This window comes from Onychomys torridus, chromosome 2 (assembly GCF_903995425.1).
Source record: "Onychomys torridus chromosome 2, mOncTor1.1, whole genome shotgun sequence".
Taxonomy (NCBI): Eukaryota; Metazoa; Chordata; class Mammalia; order Rodentia; family Cricetidae; genus Onychomys; species Onychomys torridus.
Window position 1 is genome coordinate 132,532,796 of NC_050444.1, and position 20,926 is coordinate 132,553,721.

The 20,926-nt window shown below is 51.1% G+C and overlaps 2 protein-coding genes across 6 annotated transcripts in view; both read right to left on the bottom strand.

Moving 5' to 3' along the window:
- Positions 1 to 3,143: 3,143 nt before the first annotated feature.
- On the bottom strand, positions 3,144 to 9,420 carry Artn (artemin). 2 transcript variants are annotated; one of them, XM_036179082.1, is made up of 6 exons: positions 9,324 to 9,420; positions 8,344 to 8,440; positions 7,131 to 7,849; positions 5,731 to 5,856; positions 4,862 to 5,000; positions 3,144 to 4,766 (listed from the first exon to the last, which is right to left on the bottom strand). In XM_036179082.1, the coding sequence occupies exons 4-6, from the start codon at positions 5,788 to 5,790 to the stop codon at positions 4,291 to 4,293; spliced, it is 675 nt and encodes a 224-aa protein (XP_036034975.1). In that variant the 5' UTR covers positions 5,791 to 5,856; positions 7,131 to 7,849; positions 8,344 to 8,440; positions 9,324 to 9,420; the 3' UTR covers positions 3,144 to 4,290. The 2 variants fall into 2 exon arrangements, with proteins under 2 accessions (XP_036034975.1, XP_036034976.1); XM_036179083.1 differs by having other exon boundaries at positions 4,301 to 4,766; positions 4,858 to 5,000; positions 7,131 to 8,440.
- Positions 9,421 to 9,901: 481 nt separating this feature from the next.
- Positions 9,902 to 20,926, bottom strand: part of St3gal3 (ST3 beta-galactoside alpha-2,3-sialyltransferase 3) — a 212,050-nt gene continuing 201,025 nt past the window's right edge. For all 4 annotated transcript variants that reach the window (XM_036177357.1, XM_036177354.1, XM_036177355.1 and 1 more), the window contains 3 exons: positions 18,579 to 18,725; positions 18,247 to 18,393; positions 9,902 to 10,856 (listed from right to left, as the gene is read on the bottom strand). In XM_036177357.1, coding sequence (XP_036033250.1) covers positions 10,767 to 10,856; positions 18,247 to 18,393; positions 18,579 to 18,725 — 384 coding nt within the window. In that variant the 3' untranslated portion in view covers positions 9,902 to 10,766. The remainder of the gene's footprint in view (positions 10,857 to 18,246; positions 18,394 to 18,578; positions 18,726 to 20,926) is intronic.

Below are 20,926 nucleotides of genomic sequence, written 5' to 3' on the forward strand. Positions count from 1 at the left end.
GATCGACACACTTTCAGAGGAGACCATTCAATGGGAAGTGTAGTTTTGTAAGTGTAAAACAGAGACTAGAATCAGAATGCCTCCAGGAGTCTGGGTGTGTTGCCTAGGCTGATCTTGTGACTGGTTATCTCAGGTAGCTAGTATATAAATCAGGTACAGCCCTGCGGTCTGTTTCTTTGAGGAGAAAGCATCCTTTTCAAGATTGACTTGGTAGTTAGACTTGGAAAGGAATGCTGACTTCTTGTGGGAATGAATCTGTCTTGGAGAAGATGTTAGAATGTAAGCACAGTGCAGCTTCAAGCTGGAGGTGGGCCCTATTCCCTCGAGGATTGGCAGTTTGGGACATGTGGAGAGACAGCACTTAGCCAAGCATGGCTGACCATGCCTGTTACCCGTGGGGAGGCTGAGGCAGGAGGACTGCTACAAGTATGAAGCAAGATTGAGGAAGAGGGGGCTGGAGAGATGGCTCAGAGGTTAAGAGTACTGGCTGATCTTCCAGAGGTCCTGAGTTCAGTTCCCAGCAACCACATGGTGGCTCACAAGCATCTGTAATGACATCTGGCACCCTCTTCTGGCCTGCAGGTATGCATACAGGCAGAATACTGTATGTAAATAAACAAATCTTAAAAAGAAAAAGATTGAGGTAGAGTAAGAACTATCTCAACAAACAAACACCCTCCCCCCCCTAAAAAAAAAGAAAAGAGAAAAAGAAAAAGCAACAAGAGCTGGGACTTAGCTTGAGTTGAAATCTGGTCCCCTCACTGTGAGCATCTTCATGAACAGAACAGCGGTACCCAGCCAAGGCTTTAGGCACTAGGCTCTAAGTCTCATTAGCAAGGGTTCTCCCTAATCCAAATCACCTTAGAACTGATGGAATGTTCCCAAGCCCTTCAACCAGCCTCTTGTGAGCGGTAAGGCTCTGTGGCTCTTTTCTTTGGGGAGTGTGTGTGTGTGTGTGTGTGTGTGTGTGTGTGTATGTATGGTGATACTTTATTTGTACTGAAATGTGATTTTATTTGCATGTTAATAAAGTTGCCTGGGGGTCAGAGCTAATAGCAAGCCATAGCAGAAGCTGGGTGGTGGTGGCGCACACCTTTAATCCAGATTACATGACAGGTAGATCTCTGTGTGTTCAAGGATACAGCCAGCATGGAGACACACGCCTTTAATCCCAGCACCAACCATAGAAGACCTGGAGGTCTGTATAGACAGGCAGTGACAAGGAGGTCATGTGGGTTTACAACCAATGAGAAGGCAGAACAGAGAGTCAATAAAAAGACAGAGACACAGGAAGTAGGTCTTTTTCGGAGGGGAAGGACAGCAGTGACAGTGAAGGGTAAGAAAGGGTTTTAGTCTCTGTGATTAGCTATTGCTCTGACCTCTTGGACTTTTAACTCTGCATTTGGCTATGTGTTTCTTATTTAATAAGACCGTTACATCTACGTGTGTGTGTGTGTGTGTGTGTGTGTGTGTGTGTGTGTGTAAACCGAAGAATTTCAGTTTGGAGGTAGAGAAAGGGGCTAAGAGCGTATCTGTGGGTGGGTGCAAACCCCCCAAAGTTTGGGGAGCATATAGACCTGTAGCAGATCCTACAGAGGAGCACAGGCCTGGATTGCCTCATTGGCCCAGAACAGCTCAGTCCTCTCAACTTTTGCTGTTTCCTTGCAGGCTGGGTGAAGGGCTCCTGTGGCAAAGCCGGCAGGCTCGCAGGCAGAGGTGAAGGATGGCCGGTGCCGACAGTGTTAAACGGCTGGCATCAACCTTCAACCTGATCTTGCCTGTGGGGTCTCATACACCCCTGGCCGCAGCCTCGGTGCCAACAGCTCTCAGTCTCTCCCAGCCAGGCCCCCCTGCTCTGCTCCAGACAAGCGTGTCTCTGCCTTCCAACAACCCCTCCGACACAGCACCTTTTCCAAATGTCCCCATCTTGGAGGCCCAGGAGCTGGGCAGCGGCTAAAGTGCTTTGGCACAAACAGGAGGCGCGAGGACCTGAATTTGATCATCAGCACCCACATTAAAGCCCAGTGCTGAGGCTGAGCAAGATGGCCCCATGGGTAAAGGACCTGCCACCAAGCCTAATGGATTAGTTTGATCCCCATGACCCCACAGTGGAAAGAGGAAGCTGACTCCCATAAGTTGTTCTCTGACCTCTAAATGTGCACACGTTCACCCACACATACACACAAATAAGATAAACAAAATGGGCCGGGCGGTAGTGGCACATGCCTTTAATCCCAGCACTCGGGAGGCAGAGCCAGGCAGATCTCTGTGAGTTCGAGGCCAGCCTGGGCTACCAAGTGAGTTCCAGGAAAGGCGCAAAGCTACACAGAGAAACCCTGTCTCGAAAAACCATTAAAAAAAAAGATAAACAAAATGCAATTACATTTTTTAAAAAAAAATTATATGCCTGTAATTCCAGAGCTGGGGAAGGAGGAACAGGAGGCCCTGGGTTTTCTGGCCAGTTTAGGATTCAAAGAGAGACTGTGTTCAAAAGTTAAGGCAGACAGCAACTAAGGGACAAAGAAGACACAGGGTGATGACCTCTGCCTACCACACATACATGCACGCCCATCCACACAAAAATAAAGTGTCCTGTCGTGTTTTAAAGGGAAATCACGCTGGCCTCTTCAATATAAATGCCTAGGGCCAGGGAAACAGTTTTCCTTCCTCCCCCTTTCTTTTTCTCTTTCAGACAGGGTCTCCTGTAGCTCACGAGGGACTGGAACTTGCTGTGTAGCTGAGGATGACCTTGAACTGACCTCCTGCCTCCATACCTCAAGTGCTGGATTACAAGTACACACCATCACACCTGGTTCAAAACACTGTTTCAAAAGCCACACAGAAAAGCTCAGATGATTGCCTTGACCTTTTGGAGATGGCCTGAGGACAGTGAGAAAGGCCAGGGACAATGCTGACTTTCCTTCCAGGAGAAAATGTTTCCAGTTGTTTTTCATACCATTAGCCACATTGAACTTAAATGATTACGTACGTCATTGCTTGTTTATTGTCTGTCTTTCCTGGGTAGAGCTTAAGGACAGAGTTTATGTTCTTTACACTTTTCTATCTCCCCCCCCCCCTTTTGAGACAGACTGTCATGTAGCCCAGGCTAGCCTGGAACTCAATATGTAGCTGAGGATGCCCTTGAATAATTTCTGCTTCTGCCTCTTGAGTGCTGATATTATAGGCATGTGTGCCCTGTATCATTTTTGTGGTGCTGGAAACCAAACCAAGGGCTTCAAGCACACTAGGCAAGCACCCTACTAACTGAGCCAGCCAGCCTTACTTCTGCATCTTTACTGTCTACATAGTAGGTGACATTTCACTGTCCACATTTATTGGGTGAATACATGAATATGCTTGTTCATCACCCAAAATTCACAATCTGCTTCAGTGCCTTCCTGTCTTCCTATCCCCAAGAAGCTCTGTGCTTCCTTCCCATGAACAAGCACCCTGGTGCCCCTCTCCCATCCTTAGGCCTTCAGATGTTCTCTTGCCCTGGGCTGCTTCAAGGGTTGACTACCTGTAAAAGGAAGCAGAGTGTGCACCTGTCTGGGAGCCTTAAGACAGGTCCTTGCATGGTAAAACACCAACATTGATGGGGTAGGGCAAAGCTTGGTTTTCGGTGTCTTTACCCACTAAGCAGGACCACTCAAAGGTGCCAGTGGTCACAGGGCAGCCTTTCTCCACAGAAGGCTATGTAGTTTATTTTTTCCACAGGTACCTAGGCCCCAAGTGCTGAAGACTGCATCTCTGTCACCCATCTATGCCTCCCATCTCAGCGCCACCCGAGGGGAAAGCAGCAGTAGGTTATCCAGGTCAACACTGATGGCAGGGTGTGAACTGTGGAAGTGGAGAGGTATGGGCACATCTTCATCCAGCCTCTTCACCCATCCCCCGTGTCCAGGAAAAAAAATCTGACAAACCAGCAAAGTAAATAAATAATTTAGAAATAATAAATAGGGCTTCAGCTTTAGCACAGGCTCTTCCAGCAACGTGAGTACAATGTTTCATTCCCTAGGGCCTGGGGCCATTTCTGGATGCTCCCAGAGGAGTTCTCCTTAGCTGAGGTTTCTGGTGTCTGGAGAGCTGGGATCCATGAGCGCCTTGGAGCTGTTGGTCAGTGGTTAGGTCATCTCTCCTGGCTTGATGTCTGCCACTCACCAGCCTGGAGACTAGTTCTACAGCTTCCATTTCCGGCTGAGGTTCCTGGCTAATGAGGCCCGGTGAGGTTGTTCTAGGCAGGGCAACACATGGGTAAAGGTCCAGTGTGCAAAGGCTTGGAGACCATCCTCAGCCCAGACAGCCGCAGGCAGTGGCGGAGAGGTGATCCACGGTTCTCCAGGTGCTGTTCACGTCCATGAAGGAGACGGCCTCATAGCGAGTGGGACGGCAGCAGGGTTGGCTGATCGGCCGGGATCCGGGGGGCGACCGCAGGGCCCCGGCTCCCAGTAGGCTGGCGAGGCTGAGGTCGTGCGGGGAGCGTGCTCGGCGGCACGAGCCGCTGCAGAAGCGGAAACGAACCAGCTCGTCGGAGCTGTGGCCCAGGCCGAGCGCGCTCACCCGCACCAGCTGCGAGCGCAATCGACAGCCGTGCGCATCCGAGGCCCGCGCGCGGCTGCTTCGGGTCCCCGCACGCGCGGCGCGTGCCCCGCGGAGCGCAGCGGGAGGAGACTGGAGCACCGGACCTGGCGGCGGGGGTGCGGGCTGGGGAGACTGTGGCGGTGGTGGCAGGGCTCTTTCGCTGCACAAATGCGTAGTGCGTCCCCCTGGAAGGAGACTTGGTCACTTTCGGGGGGGGGGGGGGGGGGGAGGGTCTAGGGCTAGCCTCGCCCCCGCCCCGCCCTGTCGCGCTCTCACCTACCAGGCAGGTGGCCGGTGGGGGGCGCCAGGACCGGCGAGGGACCATCACGAGTGGAGGGGTTGCGGGACATGGGGTCCAGGGAGGCTTCTGTGACGCTGCTCAACAGGGCAAGAGCAGCTAGGGTTGGCCACAAGGCTGGCTGCACAGAGAGAAGAGGAGGTTCAGGGAGGAATTGGGCGCTCTGGGGGACTGTCTTGTCTGGAGCCCCATCAGAGGCCGCTCCAGTTCCTAGCTGGGTGGCTGAGTGTAAGGAAGAGCTTAGGTTTAATAGGCATTTGCTGCTTCCTGAGGGCACTGATCATCCAGACAAATCCTATTCCTTTCCACCTATGACTGGCTCCTCCCCCTTTTTAAAAATTTTCTTTCTTTCTTTCTTTCTTTCTTTCTTTCTTTCTTTCTTCCTTCCTTCCTTCCTTCCTTCCTTCCTTCCTTTCAGGTTTATTTATTTATTCTGTATACAGAAGAGGGCACCAGATCTCATTACAGATGGTTGTGAGCCACCATGTGGTTGCTGGGAATTGAACTAAGGACCTCTGGAAGAGCAGTTGGTGCTCTTAACCTCTGAGCCATCTCTCCAGCCCGGATTTTTTTTTTTTTTTTTTAATTTATTTGAGACAGGGTTTCTCTGTGTAGTTTTGGTCCCTGTCCTGGATCTCGCTCTGTAGACCAGGCTGGCCTCAGACTCATGGAAACACGCCTGGCTCTGCCTCCCGAGTGCTGGGATTTAAGGCATGCGCCACCACGCCCGGCATGCCTCCCTCGACTCCCTTTTGATAGCTCCCCTTTCATATCTGACCCCTACCTAGGCTGTGTTCCACGCTCTTTTTCCCAATTAAAAGTCAGCTGGGAAATGCAGGGGAGTGACTCACCTGCCACCTAGGCCGGAGGCAGTGGGGCAATGCAGTAGGGTCTCCAAGTCCCGGTTCCATCTCTGGCAACACCAGGAGCTCCCATCAGCCTTCCGGGCCTGTCTCCCCACCCTCTTTTTCAGGCCGCTGCAAATTGAAAGTGGGGTTGGTTATCCCTGGGGTATTCCTTCTTCCACTTCAGTTTCTCAAAGCTACCCTGGAGCGTGGGTATCTAGAGTCAGCCCAGAAGCAGTAGCTGTATGGGGAAGCTTACTCCATGACTGGTGCTTCCCAGTATTTCCTCCTTCCTCAGTATTTCCTCCTTCCTAGTTCCACAAGGTCCACGGCTCCCTTTTCCAGATTGGCAAGTGAGGCTTGGCTGAGCTCAAAGATTGTCTAAGGTCACAGTGGGAGACCCGCACAGCTGTGGCCCTGTCTTCTAGGACCCTTCTGTTTTGTACTTCAGGGCTGAAGGTACCAGGATGGCTGGAGGAAGTAGTAACTGGACACCCTTAGCTCCATACTGAGCATTTGCTCCAAACCTCGTGGGAGGAAGCAGAGCCCTGGAGAATTAGAGTGCCAGTTGGTCACTCGGCGCTGTCTGGTGACTGGGAGCCTAGGCCTCCTGCAGTCTCTGTTCTGGGCCGAGTCACCTGAGTTCTTTCTCTCTTAGGGCCACAGGTGACCCCAAGAGCCGGCCTTTTATCTCGGGGAGTGATGTGCCTTCTGGAAACACAATGCCTGGACCATGGCTTCCTGTGGCCACCAGGGGGCAGAGTTTGCCAAGCCTGCCGACTTAGGAGGGGGTGCTTTTCCACATCCTCTGCACGTTCAGTTCTGAGCCATTCCCAGGAGGACCCGCCAGTCCTCCACATCAGCCTGGTCTCCGAGGGCTGAACCACTCTCAGAGCTGGCCATCTGGGCCATCAGCCTTCTGTGGCCCTGGCACTCTAGCCTTGCTCCTACAAATTTCCCCCATGAACCGTCATCTTTTTGACCCCAGCCGACTTTACTGAACACCATGTCTTTGTGAGCCACCCCATGGGGCCCTCAGAACCTTTAAGAGTCCTCATGAGCTAGTCTCCTCTTGGGTCCCAGATGTTAAACTCCTCCATCCTTCTGCTAGCACACAGAATACATGCGGACACCCACAACGACACATACCTTCCAGGCCTTTACACAGGAGGTGGTCCTCCAGGGCTAGTCGGGTACCTGTTGGCTAGCTAGATTCAGATCCCTAGAGACCAGGCTAGTGACCGTTCTCCCCGATGGAGGGCAAGTCAAACAAGGCAGCCTTGGGGGTATCTGCGCTAGGGGGAGTCCAGGAGCAAGTCCCTCGAGGGCGCCTCAGACCAGTCTTGCCATCTGGGAAATTTGGCCCTCCAGCCCTTGCCACCCCTATCCACCGGCTCTATACTCACCAAGGGGTCCTGCGCCGAGTCCTTCTAGGCACCTTTTCTGGGACCAGTGCTGGGCTTTCCCTCGAAGCTCAAATGGGTCATGTCCAGAGTTGTGCACCTGGCAGCGTCTCTTTTAGCCAAAAGTGGGGCCTTGGCAGCCGGTCTGTGCCCTGTGGCGGCAGCGGGAGCCTCATATTACCGCCAACCAGGAGGGCTAACACACTCCAACAGGCTAGCGACAAAAGGGACTGGAGGGACTGGGAGGGACAGAGAGCGGCGCTGAGGGCCCAGAAGAGAGAAGCTGAGGGAAAAGGGGGAGGAAGAAGCCCTTTCTAGCCCTTCTCCTGCCCTTAGGAGCGTCCGTCAGGGGATGGGCAAGAAGGCTGGCTTACCTCGGGCGCAGGACTCCGAGCCCCTGTCGCAGCGAAGGCTGGGGCCCGAGGGACTTGTTGCTGGCAGAGCCCGCGGGCCGCATCTGGGGGCCGAGCCCAACTCCATCCCTCAGCAGCCTCCTGCCCGCCGCCGTCCGGTGTCAAATTCCAGGCCCGGCGTCACCAGATCCCGGGGTGGGGCCCAGAGCGCCCCCGCCCCGCCCCACCTTTCAGGGCTCACCTGGCCGCTCCACCCTTCAGATCCGGTCCCCACTGGCTCGGCTAGGTCCCCTTAGGTGGGGGCTAGACATTGGGAGAAGACCCCAGGAGGCAGAGTAGAGATTGGCGGGCGGCAGCGAGGCGCTGAAACTGGGAATTCGAAGTTGGTAGACAACGCAAAAGTAGGGAACTGGGAGGCCTGGCCGAGGGCGGAGAGAGCGAGGGAGGGCGGCGAAGGAGGGGCAGCTTGGAGGAGAGTTCCAGCTTGGGTCGTGCAGACATAGGGGTGCTAGCTAGCTACCCTGCAGCGTCAACTGGTGGCTCTGGGACCCCTCCAGAAGGCCCAGCTGCCTCGAAGCGGCAGGGCTCTGCATTGGGCTCCCACGGTCCAAGGATAATCTGTATCACTGCTCAGTTTCGGGGTCTTGGAGCTCAGAGGAACTCGTGCACACTGTCTTAATGAAGGCAATGATATTGTGTGTGTGTGGGGGGGGAAGAAGGCAGAATCGGAGGGCCACAGAGTTGAACTGGGTTTTGAGGTGCGATAAGGTAATTTGACAGGTGTCTGGGGGTTGGTTGAAGGCTATGGTTGGGAAGGTCTAATTAGTCTGCAGCTCCTCGCAAAGATGCTGGGGACCACTGACCTGGTCTGAGTGTGGTCAGACACGCATTTCGTTGATGGACTGCACCGAGGAGAGTGTGGTTTCGAGACAGGCAAGACAGAAAAGGGGGTGCAGGCTGCTGGGGACAAAAAGATAAATCCTGAGCAGGATTGTGGGGGATCTAGGGGCTGCAGGGACCCGATTTCCATCACCCCCTTTTGCCTGCTTGATTGGACAAGGTGAGGTGGTAAAGCGGACAAAGGCGTACCACAGAAGGATGGATTCTAGGAGCTGACACTTCCTGGGGGATGTTCGGGTGTGTGTGGGGGGGGGAGGGGGCGAGTGCATGAATTCAGTGGTGGGCTGTTGAATTAGAAAGAAGGGTCTGTGGACTCTCCTGCTGGAATCGCCCTGGAGGCGGCTGAATTTGTAGCCAGGAGCAAAGTGAAGGCGGCGGGGCTAGTGATGGCAGTCTGGTATTTGCTGACCAATACACATGTAACTAGATGCTAGGAGTGAGGAAGAACACCCAGGGAATGTGTATGGACTAGATGTACCCTGGCTATGTATCAGCACCTCTGTGGACCTTTAAGAGCTACCCACATCCAGATCCCACCCCAGATCTGAATGAGAATTCTGGTGTGGGCAGGTGCAAATTTCCATGTTTCCTTTTCTGGTACACAGCCAGGATCCATAACCACGGGTTTTGAGAGGGCAGTTTTGTGCAGTGCTTGACAGCGAGCCTGTGAGGACTGTCCCCAGGCTCCACAGGACTGCATGGGGTGAGAGGCTGTGCGCACAACAGCTTGCTCACTTTTCTCATGTAACTGGTGCTGAACTGAAGCAGTCTTTTCAACCAGGGATACTACTGACAGGCATGTAGTTTAGGCTACATGTGGGAGCACTGAGGTCCTTGGGGTGGCCAGGTCTCTGTAGTTAGGCCTACAGTGGGAGGGCCAAGGCATGTCTAGGCCCCGGGATTGGTTGAGGTAGGAGAGGTAAGGGGGCACTGTCCCGCTTACTGCCAGTGTCTTGTAGCAATCTGCCTCCATGATTGCAGGTCAGCGTGTACCACTGAGCATTCTCAGACCTGCCTGGGGTTGCTTCAAGGGAAGTCAGAATCCAGAGCTCTACAGGAGTAAAATAGGGTATGGATGTCTTTTCTAAAGTTCCCAGAGGTACCTAGGGCTGGGCTGGGGGCTTTCCTGTTTTCTGTTGAGAAGGAGAGAGTGCTAATGCGGAGTGGGCCATATCCATTTCAAAGTGGAGCCATGGGTGACAGGAATGGTGGTATGTGGGTTTCTCTGTGCCCCGTGGGCCTCTTCTGCTGGGTCTTATTTGTTTTGTATGTTTGTGTGTCTCTTCTGAGCCTTGGAGGTCAGAAGAGGGCGTCAGATCTCCTGGAACTGGAGTTACAGGTGATTGTGGGTGCTGGGAACTGAACCTGGGTCCTCTGCAAGAGCAGTAAGCACTCTTAACCACTGAGCTGGAGGCCTCAAAGGTCCTGCACTTGAATGGAAAATCAAAGGAACCCAGGAGTCTGTGAGCTGGGGAGAAGACCCTTGAGTTTAGTGCAGTTGTTAGAGAAAACAACAGGAGACCAGATTCAGGGGATAGCTTTATTGCTTCCATGAGGGCTGCCTGGGACGGCTGTCACAGCCTGGGTAAGGTCCTTGATCCTCACTTCCCTCTGGTCCTGGCTAAGACCCATGGAGCTGGCAATCTCAGCAAGAAACCCAGACCATCTGACAGTTGGTCAGTCCAGGAAGGAGCATTGCTCCCACAGATCCGGGACAGCTATGGAGAGGAGCCATTCCCTCAGGCTGGGCCTTGCCTCCTGAGTTCTCTCTGCTCTTGTCCAAGAGCGGTCCTGTTGGCTTTAAAGGGATAGCTCTGGGGTTCCCCTGTGGGACACTGGGGGCTGGTGAGAGGGAGTACCCCATCTTCTCCCCAAGGAAGGCCAAAGCGTGTCATGAGCTGGAGATGGCTGACATGAGAGACTACCCACCTCCCTGTGGCCCTGAAGCATGGTCTGACACTTCCATCCTTCAGGGAGCTCACTGGGCCCACTGCCTAATGGGCCCCCTAGTGGACCTCTTTCTGCACAGCAAGTGGACCAAATGTGACATCTTATTTAAAAATAAATTATCCCTCCCCTCCCCGCACCCCAATTCACAGAATGATAACACACCGAATGCTGCTTAGAGAAACGATTCTGACAGCTTGCTTGCTACCAGATTCCCCACCTCCTGCATGCTGGCCCTCTGGCTTCACCGACCCAGGCTGCGAGGCAGAGTGCTGGTCTCAGAAGCTGGCCTGGAGCAGGCACAGCTCTGGTTGCCTTGCCAAGGCCTCACTGGCCCTCGGGCCCCTTGGCACTGTCCTTCTCTGGGTCGGAAGACTCCTGCACAGATGGCAGCTGCTTGTTCCTGGCGTGAGCCTCGATGGCCCAGTGTTGGGCCTACTCAGATGCCACTGCTTAGGTCAGTGATGACACGGGCTTTCACCAGCTTCCGTAGAAACTCTTTTTCTCGCTGGATGTTGTGTGTCCAGGACTAGAAGGGGCGAGATGGGGAAGATATGAAATGGGCAATCTATGAAGAGGGCTGCTGGGACACAGCCTGGCTTAAAACTGGGCTGGCCCTCTTCCAGTCATTGCCCTCTGAAACTCTGTGACTGGGAACATACAGGCACACATTTGTCCAATGTCTCCCTACAAGACCACAATAACCTGGTAATGAATGCTACAACTCTTCCCTCAACAAGCAAGCCTGGCACCCCATCATCACGCCAGGGGAACTCTGCCCCTAGCTTCTTCCAAGTCTTGAGTAATCTCAGCTTCCCAGTCCTCAGTGCTCAGAATCTCATTCCTTCAGACAGCAGCCCACAGCTCCTTGGCAGCACTCAGGTTCTAGACACCCTGAGGGCAAGGAGGTGAGTCACTGGACCGCACAGCAAGGGACATGGGCTGCTTCTCTGATGCAATCCATTCTCCAGGCCTTAGGCAGCTCATGAAAGCCTTCCTCCCTTGCCCAGGAACCAGGGAGCCTGAGGAACATACCTCATCTTTCTTTTAAAAGTGTTATCTTTGTCTAAACCAAACATTAAAATTTTATTTATGATGGGTGGTGGTGGCAGAGGCAGGTGGATCTTTGAGTTTGAGGCCAGCCTAGTCTACAGAGCAAGTTCCAGGACAGCTAGGGCTACAGAAAAACCTTGTCTTGCAAAAAAAAAAAAGTTTGTTTTTTATGTATTACTACTCTCTGTGTGCATGTGTATCTGACGGGTGCATCTCTGAACGTGGGCCTGAGCATACCGAAGTGTGGAAGTGGAAGACTGGTGATGGCTTGGCAGTGGGTCTCCTTCTTCTGTGGGTTCCAGGGATTGGATTCAGGTCATCAGGTTTTCAAGGGCTAGTGCTTTTACCCACTGAGCCATCCTACCTGCCCTGTGGTTTCTAGACTGAGTCTCACTTAGCAGCTTGGGCTGGCCTGAAATGAATGTACGTACGTATGTATGTATGTATGTAGCCAGCCTAGGCTGGTCTCCAACTCATGACCTTTGTACCCCAGCTTCCCACATGCTGGATTACAGGTGTGGACCACTATATCCATCTGCTATATCGTTTGAAGCAGTATCTTGCTATGTAACTCACATTGGCTTTGAACCCCTTATCTTTTTGACTCCATCTCCCATGACCATTCTACCAGGCTGGCACCCAATGGCTAAGGGCACTTCCCCACCATACTTGATTTCTCTGTCTTAACAAATAAAACAAAGAGTGCTATATACTTAAAATTGCATCTTTAGTAAGTTAGAGCAGATGCCACCATCCAGGGAATATGGGATTAGATTCCTCCTGATTCTCAGAAATCTCCCCAGGAAGCTTCAATGACTAAGCCTCTCAAACAGGAAAAGGCTTGACTGAACGGAGGGAAGAGTGTCATCAGCCCCATGGCTTATCTCCAGCTGGCCTCTGCTGTGTGTCAGCATGGGCCACTCATGTCTGTGCTCACAGCCACTATCACTGGGACGAGGGATGAGGGGCTGTCCAGCCCTTGCTTTCATTGCTACAACCCTCTTCCAAATCTCTGTCATCTAAAACTCAGAGTCCCTGTGTCCCACAGCTCTTGAGCTTCCTTGAAGCCTCTGGTGTGAACCACAAACCCACATCCCCAAGTGGTAATGGTCTCCTCCCTCACAATCCTAGCACAGTGCCTGAGGTGGGCCGGTCTCTCCCAGTCTTCCTGTTTCCACCATCTGTCCCCCAAACTCCTAGAGAAGCACAGGCCTGGTCTTCCCACTCTGCTGTCGCCTCTGCAAGTTGCTCTCCTTGTCTCAGACCCCTGGGGGACTCATGTCCACTCTTTGAAGATTCAATCATCTTTCCAGAAGTTTCTGTGGATAGGGATGTTAGACACAGAGTAGATACTCCATGATAATTTTTTTTGGAGCTGAGGACTGAACCCAGGGCCCAGGGCCTTGCACTTGCTAGGCAAGCGCTCTACCACTGAGCTAAATCTCCAACCCCACTCCATGATATTTATTCCATGAAATTAGATGGAATTTTTCTAATCTTGAGTGTGTGTGTGTGTGTGTGTGTGTGTGTGTGTGTGTGTGTGTGTGTGGAGAGAGAGAGAGAGAGAGAGAGAGAGAGAGAGAGAGAGAGAGAAAAGGATGATGTTACTGTCTTGGTCAACTGCTCTATCTTATTCTCTGAAGACAGAGTCTCTCACCTATCCTGAGCTAAGCTGGTGCTCAGCAAACCCCAGGGACCTCTTGTCTGGAACTTGTGCAACGGTGCCTGACTACTACTGCTTTTTTAGAATTAAAGATGTTATTTATTATTTGGTTTTTCAAGACAGGGTTTCTCTGTGTAGCCCTGGATGTCCTGAATCTTGCTCTGTAGACCAGACTGGCCTCAAACTCACAGAGATCCTCCTGCCTCTGCCTCCCGAGTGCTAGGATTAAAAGGCATGCGCTACCACCTGTTTGTCTCCACTGCCCCAGATGAGGACCTAACCCAGTGCCACTTAGCTAAGTCCCCAACCCGCTTGATTTTATTTTATTTTAAATGATTTATTTATTCTTATCTGTTGTGGTGGTTTGAAAAAAAAATAGCTCACAGGGAGTGGCACTAATAGGTGTGGCCTTGCTGGAAGAAGTGTGCCACTGTGGGGGTGGGCTTTGAGGTCTCCTAAGCTCAAGCTAAGCACAGTGTGGCATTTACTCCACTTCCTGCTGCCTTTGGATCAAGATGCTGAACTCTCAGCTCCTTCTCCAGCACCATGTCTACCTGCGTGCCATCATGTCCCACCATTATGATAATGGACTGAACCTGTGAACTGTAAGCCAGCCCCAATGAAATGTTTTCCTTTATAAATGTTGCAGTGGTCTTTGTGGCTCTTCACAGCAACAGAAACTCTAACTAAGACATGTGCATTTTTTTTTTTTTTTTTTTTTTTTTTGCCTGCATATATATCTATGTGAGGCTGTTTGATCCCCCTGGAACTGGAGTTACAGACAGTTGTGAATTAGGTGCTAGGAACTGAACCCGGGTTCTCTGGAAGAGCAGCCAGTGCTCTTAACTTCTCAGCCATCTCTCCAGCTCCCAGACTTAAAGGTTTTAGTTTCACCATTACTTAGTACAAATATAAGGATTTGTAACTTGTTAGAGCCCACAGGTTTTATGAATACAAAACAGAAATTCCAAACAAATTGACTTTAACTTCTCTTAAGAATTTCTTCCTTGGCTTAGAAACTGAAAATCTTGGAATGAAGCATGTCCCTCTCCTTGGCTGCTTGTCCTGATTTTACCGCCTTTCACATTTGATGGGTGTTAAGGGTGAAGCTTTGAATGAGCTGATGACTTGGAATCTGTGCTACAAATCGAAGGGAAAATCAAACACAAAGGTTTGTCTCATAGGAGGAACTCCGTCAAAAAGGCTTTCATCCTTGTGGAACCTCTCAACTAAGGAGACTTGATGTCAGACGCAGGACAGGAACGTTACTAAAGGATAACAAGAATTAGTTTATAAGCCATGGGGGAAAAACTTGTTTCTCTCCGACTTTTATTACGCTCCCTTATTTCTGGCAAAAAAAAATGGAGATGATCCTCCCTTTTGCCTCAAGGACAGAGGAATGCATGGAATTCTTGGGGTGCATCTTTTGCAGTTTGCCTCAGGGACAGAGGAATGCATGGAATTCTTGGGGTGCATCTTTTGCAGTTTGCAAACAGTAACATGAAGACCAAGGAGCCAGGCAGAGTGCCCTCTTAGGGAAAAACAGGGAACTGCTAGAAACTGATCTTTCCATGGTTGGCTACAATTTGCATGACTCTTACCTTCGGAAAGAGTCGAACTGCACAGAAGAGTGAGTCTTAAGCTTTTTAAAGTTTTACCCCAGAAAAATGATGGACACTGTATCAGGCTCTAGAGACAGTAGCTAAAGGAAGGACTCCAGAAAGCTAAGAGCAAGTATTCCAGATGAGGTGGTGGTGGAGGGCAATCTCTTCCCATTTAGGCTACACTTACACTAGCAGACTGTCTGATGTAACTGTGTGGCACTCCGGAGTCTCCTGAAGGAATACAAGTTTCAGAGGACTGAAAAGGGGGGGTGGGGCTGGTGAGCTGCTCAGCCAGCCAGACACTTGCTGCTCAAGCCTGACTGTTAGCAGTCATATGAAGGTCCATGCCTGATTCGACATTCTGACTTCTTGGGATTTAAACTCAGGTCCCCACGCTTGTGCAGCCATTTCCCAGATGGAAATTAGCAAAGCAAAACAACAACACAACAAGAAACAGGCTCAGAAGAATGGCAGGATGGGATCCAAGCAAACACAGGCATTCATAAAACTGCTTATCCCTCACCTTCCCCTTCCTCTAGAAGTAACCAATGGATGTGTCAGTTTCGAGAGCACCCACTAGGAGTCACTGAGGGTTAACATGTCAGTAGAGAACTGGATATTCCACAGTACTAAGAAATGATTAACTTTTTCAGGTGTGATATCAAAATAGTCCTTATCTTTTGGAGTTACTGAACTTATGGCAATAATGCCGTATTTAAATGCTGTTTCCCAGCAGTCACTGGGGTAGGGAGCAGGAGAAGAAACACAGGGGAATCTGGGAGCTCTGTATTTTCCATCAGCTTATGCTCAGAAAATGCTGGACCATTTGCTCTCCTAATGAAAAAGTAGGCATGGGGCTGGAGAGATGGCTCAGTGGTTAAGAACATATAACTGTTCCTGCAGAAGGCATGAGTTCAATTCCCAGCAATGGTTGTCAGTGGCTCTCAACCACCTGTAACTTCAGCTCTGGGAGATCTGATGCCCTCTTCTGGCCTTGGTGGAAACTTACACTCATGTGTGCATACTCATATACATACATACACACATATACATAATTAAAACTAAATCTTGGGGAAAAAAAGAGTGTTGCAACCCATTAGGTTTTCTAGTAGCTGTACCCAGCAGGACTACATAAGAGGTTGACTGGACCATGGGCCTGAGTATTAGGTGCTTGTAAGGGTCTACACTTGACTGTAACTAACAAGAGGGAGGTCTTTTGCTCTGCCTCTTGGTATTGTTATAAATAGCCCTTTGGAATAAAGTTCTGGGCCGGTGGATAAGGATCCAGGCCCACCCGAGTCTATCCTGTGTTTTCTCTCCCCTCTTTATTTCTAACTAGGTCTCCTCTCCCTCATTCCTCAAGAGTCCCTGGGGTAAATAAATGTGGGGGCTGGTCTATCACAAAAGAGAAGGTGCAAAAGTTTGTCCTGGGTGTAGCTCTTAGGCCAGGCCTTGCCCTACTCAGGTGCTCTTTCCTAGTCCCTTCTTCCTGGCAGGTAAACTGAGAGCCTCCTGTGGGCTGAGGCTGGACATGACCAGACTTGTCCATCTTCTGCAGTCCACATTTTCTGTAGGGTTTCCTCTGATACTTTTTTCTTTTAAATAAGATTTTTTTTAAAAGATTTATATATTTTTAGGCCGGGCATGGTGGCACATGCCTTTAATCCCAGCACTTGGGGCAGAGGCTGGCTGATCTCTGAATTCAAGGCCAGCTTGATCTACAGAGTTCTAGGACAGCTGGGGTTACACAGAGAAAACATATCAAAAAAATTCTTTTTAAAGTTTTTTATTTTGTGTGTGTGTTTGTGTGTGTGTGTGTGTGTGTATACGCTACTTTGTATGCATGGGTATGCAATGTGTGTGTTGTATGTACTCAACTGCTGATCCATTTCTCTCTGGCCCTACAGCCTCTTCTTTGTTTCTTCTATTGAGACAGGGTCTCACTGTAGCCCTGGCTATCACTCTGTAGACCAGGCTGACCTTAAACTCACAGAGATCCTCTTGCCCCTGTCTCCCTCATGCAGAGATTAAAGGCAAATGCCACTTGTCACCATGCCTAGCCTAATGCTGACTATTAAGAGCTAGACTAAAGCTGAAGAAGGAGAAAAAGAAAAGAGAGAGAGAAGGGGGCTGGAGAGATGGCTCAGAGGTTAAAAGCACTGGCTGCTCTTCCAGAAGTCCTGAGTTCAATTCCCAGCACCCCACATGCTGGAGCACAACCACCTGTAATGAGATCTGGCGCCCTCTTCTGGTGTGTAGACATACATGCAGGCAGAACACTGTGTACATAATAAATAAATAAATTCTAAAGATAAAAAGAATGAAAGAGAGAAGTGTGAGTGAAATAAGAAACATTAGAAATCATGGGACCCTAAGCAGGAAGAAGTGGCCAATATAAAAAAGGTTTCTGAGCAATCAGGAAAACTGACCCCCGGAGGGAGAATAAAAGCACTTGTCTCACAAGCCTTGATGGCCCAAGTTTGACCCCAGAACCCACGGTGGGAGGAGGAGAGAACTGTCTGAAAAGTCGTCCTCTGACCTGCACACATGTACCATGGTACAATGTAACCCCTCCCCAATAATAAATAAAAGAAAAAACCGTGGCATGTGTCCATTCGATTTAGCTTTCTGAGATAGGTCACTGGTAACTTTGAGGGACCTGAAGTCAGGTGATGCAGTGAAGGGCTGAGTGGGACTGAATACTGGAAAGGGGGTGCTTCAGAAGGGGGTCCTCCGAATCTCCCGTGTGCCTTTATTTTTCTCACTGGAGGGTGGAGGGTGGCTGGGAGCTTTCACTGTGTAAGGCTCAGGAGCCTTGTGCTGAGGGCTGGGGAGGAGCAGGTAAACAGGCCGCTGAGCAGCAATGGGGGCTGGTGGACACCAGGGCCCCTGGATTCACAGGAGTGTGGGCCTGCTGCATGAGGGAGCGGGTTTCCAGCCACTCCTACCCTCCTGCTGGTGAGGCTTCAGGCATGGCTCGGGGAGAGGCTGCAGCAGAAGCTGATGCATGGGAAGGGTTCAGTCCCACCCCCACCCAGATGCTTGTTGTGGGGTGCAGAGGTCTGGAGAGCTAGAAGCTACCTGGACAGGTAGATGGGTTGCCTGGTAGCATGCTGGGTGAGTTCTGTGGTTGGCGGAGAAAAGAGTGGAGGGGATATGAGAGTCTTTCTGGGAGCATTGTTCACTTGTGGGTTGTGTGAAGGGCAAGGGATCTACCCAGAGAAAGCAGGGTCTGTGGAAGAGGATGATCGGAGCGATCGACATGAAGAGAGTGTGAGGTCAGGTGTATCAGGGAGGGGCAAGAGCCAGGGCCAGGGCAGGAGGGCCATGTTCAGGGAGAAAGCCGAAGAAAGGGGTTCTGGGCTCAGGGGAAAGCTAGGGAGGAACACGCATAGATGGCCAGCGGCCTGCATGTAAGCTAGACCACAGTGGCTGCTTAGCCCAGGGTGGTCCTTTGGGGGAACGCTGGGTAATGGCAGCTGCAGCTGCCGGTTCCCTCTTACTGTGTATTTGTACTGATGCTGGAGCCCATCCCTCGTGCCGGAAGCCCCCCCCTCCCCCGGCTCCACCCAAAGATTGGCCCCTTGCCTAGCTCTCACCTCTTTGATGGCTGCCATGCGCACAGTTTCGTAGTAGTGCAGGGGCGCGTTGGGTGTGTTCATGTCGTAGCCAAAGCCCGCGACTGCCACTTCATCACAGCCATGGAGTGCCATGGTCACGGCCACACTGCCAAGGGTCGGGATGTTCTGGAAGAGAAGAGCGGAGAGGAGCCGTGTAGAGCTCTGTGGGGGATGGGGGTGGCTGAGACTTCCAGAACTAACTGGCCCACTTCCGAAGATGGGCCTTCCTCCCCACGGAGCCGCCTACCCCATCCATTTCCCTTCCAAGGTTCCTCTGCCTAATTCTCCTCCTCCCTGCCCAGGAGTCTCACCCCCCTGCCCATGAGGCCGTTGTTGAAGGGCAGTCCAATGAGAGTGAAGGCAGCTTCCTGGATGAAGTATGGATTGAGGATGCGAATCTCAGGGGGCTCCTTGGGCACTCGAGTGGCCACAGACTTCCAGAAGCCATCCGATGCACTCTGTAGAACACAGCATGAGAAGACGTGAGCTGGGCACCTGGTCCATGTGTCCAGACGCATGGGAAGGACCCACACTGTATACAGAGAAATGAACAATGAGAAGGGACATGTGTGGAAAGGCAACTTGAGGTCCGTGGCATAAACCAGCTAACACTGGAAGGCTTTGGCATGTGAGGGTGGCATGGGATGTGTGCCAGACATAGGTATGTGTTGGGGAAGGGCGACCGTGTGGTGGGACCAAGGTGAGTAATGGGGGAAAGTGAACTTTGAGGCAGGGGACAAAGTGTGGGACACTGTTAGGAGTGCTGCTCTGTCCAGAGTGCAGGGGCGGGGTGTCCTTGGGCCACAAGGAAGACCCGCAGGCCCAGAGGTCCCGCCTCCCTGCTAGAGGAGGGGCCCACCAGCAGCCCCGCCTCCCCGCTAGAGGCGGGGTCCACCCGCAGCTTGCCCTCATTCGCCTATCTGCTCTGCTGAGCTCGCCTCCTTTCCCTTCTGTCTGTCTGTCCTGGCTCTCAGTCAAATGTCCTAAAGTAGACCTGGAAAACAAAGACATGTCGTGAGCCGTCACAGAGCAGCAGAATTACACTCAGATCTCAGTCCTGCCCCTGACCAGAACTGGGTGGCTTCCGGCCTGTTGTGTGTAGAATAGTTCATTCTCTCTCAGGGAGCTTGGTTCCAAATGTGGAAGCATTGCTTCTGGAGCATATCCCAGCGACCGACTCTGGGCCATGGGGCCTCTTCTCTTCAGCCTTCCCCTTCTTCCTGTCCAACCTCACAAAGCCTTTGCTGGTCTAGACCCCCAAGTCAGTCACTTGAGCTGCTCTTTCATGGACTCCCCTTTCTGCACCCTACCGCAGGGGCTCTTCAGAATGCAGGAGGAAGCTGTGCGCCAAGCAGCATCGGAACCGTTACCAGGGCCTCCAAAGTAGCAAATTTGTTACTTGCCTAGGAGACACCAAAAAAATCAACTAAACTTATTAGAGTGGAGAAGTACTGAGCACACCAAGAGGAAATGATCACTGGGTACAGGAAAAGAGGCCCGGGGGCCAGTGAGATGGCTCTGGGTAAAGGTGCTTGCTCCCTAGTCTGATGACTCGCATGGAAGGAGAGAACCAAGTGGTCTTTTGACCTCCACATATATGCCCGCACATATATATGTGTGTCAAACACATAAAAAATAAACAATACATGTAAAAATTAAACAAACAAACAAACAAACAAACAAAAAACAACCCGAGAGGTTCCCATTTGCAAGTGCCTTTACCTGCTGATTCATCTCATTAGCCCTAAAAAGATTTCTACTTTTCCCCTCAGCCTTAGGGATCAAATCCAGAGCCTCAAGCATTCTAGTAAACGCTCTACTACATCCTCACTTAGCCCAACCTCACAAACATTCTTGTGCATGTACTTCAGAACACACACAGAGTGTACACAAACGCTGAGTTTAAAATAAACGAATCTCAAAAAAATTAAAACAAGACAAGCAAATTTAAGAGAGAAACAAAACTGTGGAGAAAAGTTTGTCGCAAAAAATAAAGACATTCTTGTTTTAAAAGCTCATGGAAGGTAGCCAGGCATGGTGATAATATTCTTGTAATCCCAGCACCCGTGAGGCTGAAACAGAAGAATGGCCTTGAGGGAAGCCTGACTACAGCAAGACCCTGTCTCAACAACACCCTAGCTCCAACAGTCCAACAAAACCCAAAACTTAGGGAAAAAAATCAATTGAGATCTCATAGAAACGGGCAAAGGATGTAAGAGAAAGTTAAGTGGCAACCTGGGGCCATCCTCACGCTAGTCAAGCATGCAACCAATTATTCACACCCCCAGGCTGCAAACCTGCTTACTCCAGCGGTACTTAGGAATGCAAAGTCCCAGAAAAATCCCAAAAGTTTACAAAAGCAGTTCAGCTAAATGATACCGGATACAGGCCCAGGAAAGAAATGCCAGGCATCAGAATTATGTATTCTGAGAATTTTGTCACATAGATATCATTTATTTAACGTCTATGTTGTCCACATCTCCTCCTCCTCCTTACCCCTTTCTTCTACTGTCCATCCATCTTACAAACAAGAAACCTGGGAGTACACGTAGGTTCTCCTCCATCCCTCGCCCATCTCCCGGCCATCCACTTCTTACATCTTATCCCACAGAGCCACGTCTCTCTCCCAAAGCCACTGTACCACCTGGGGTCTCTGTCT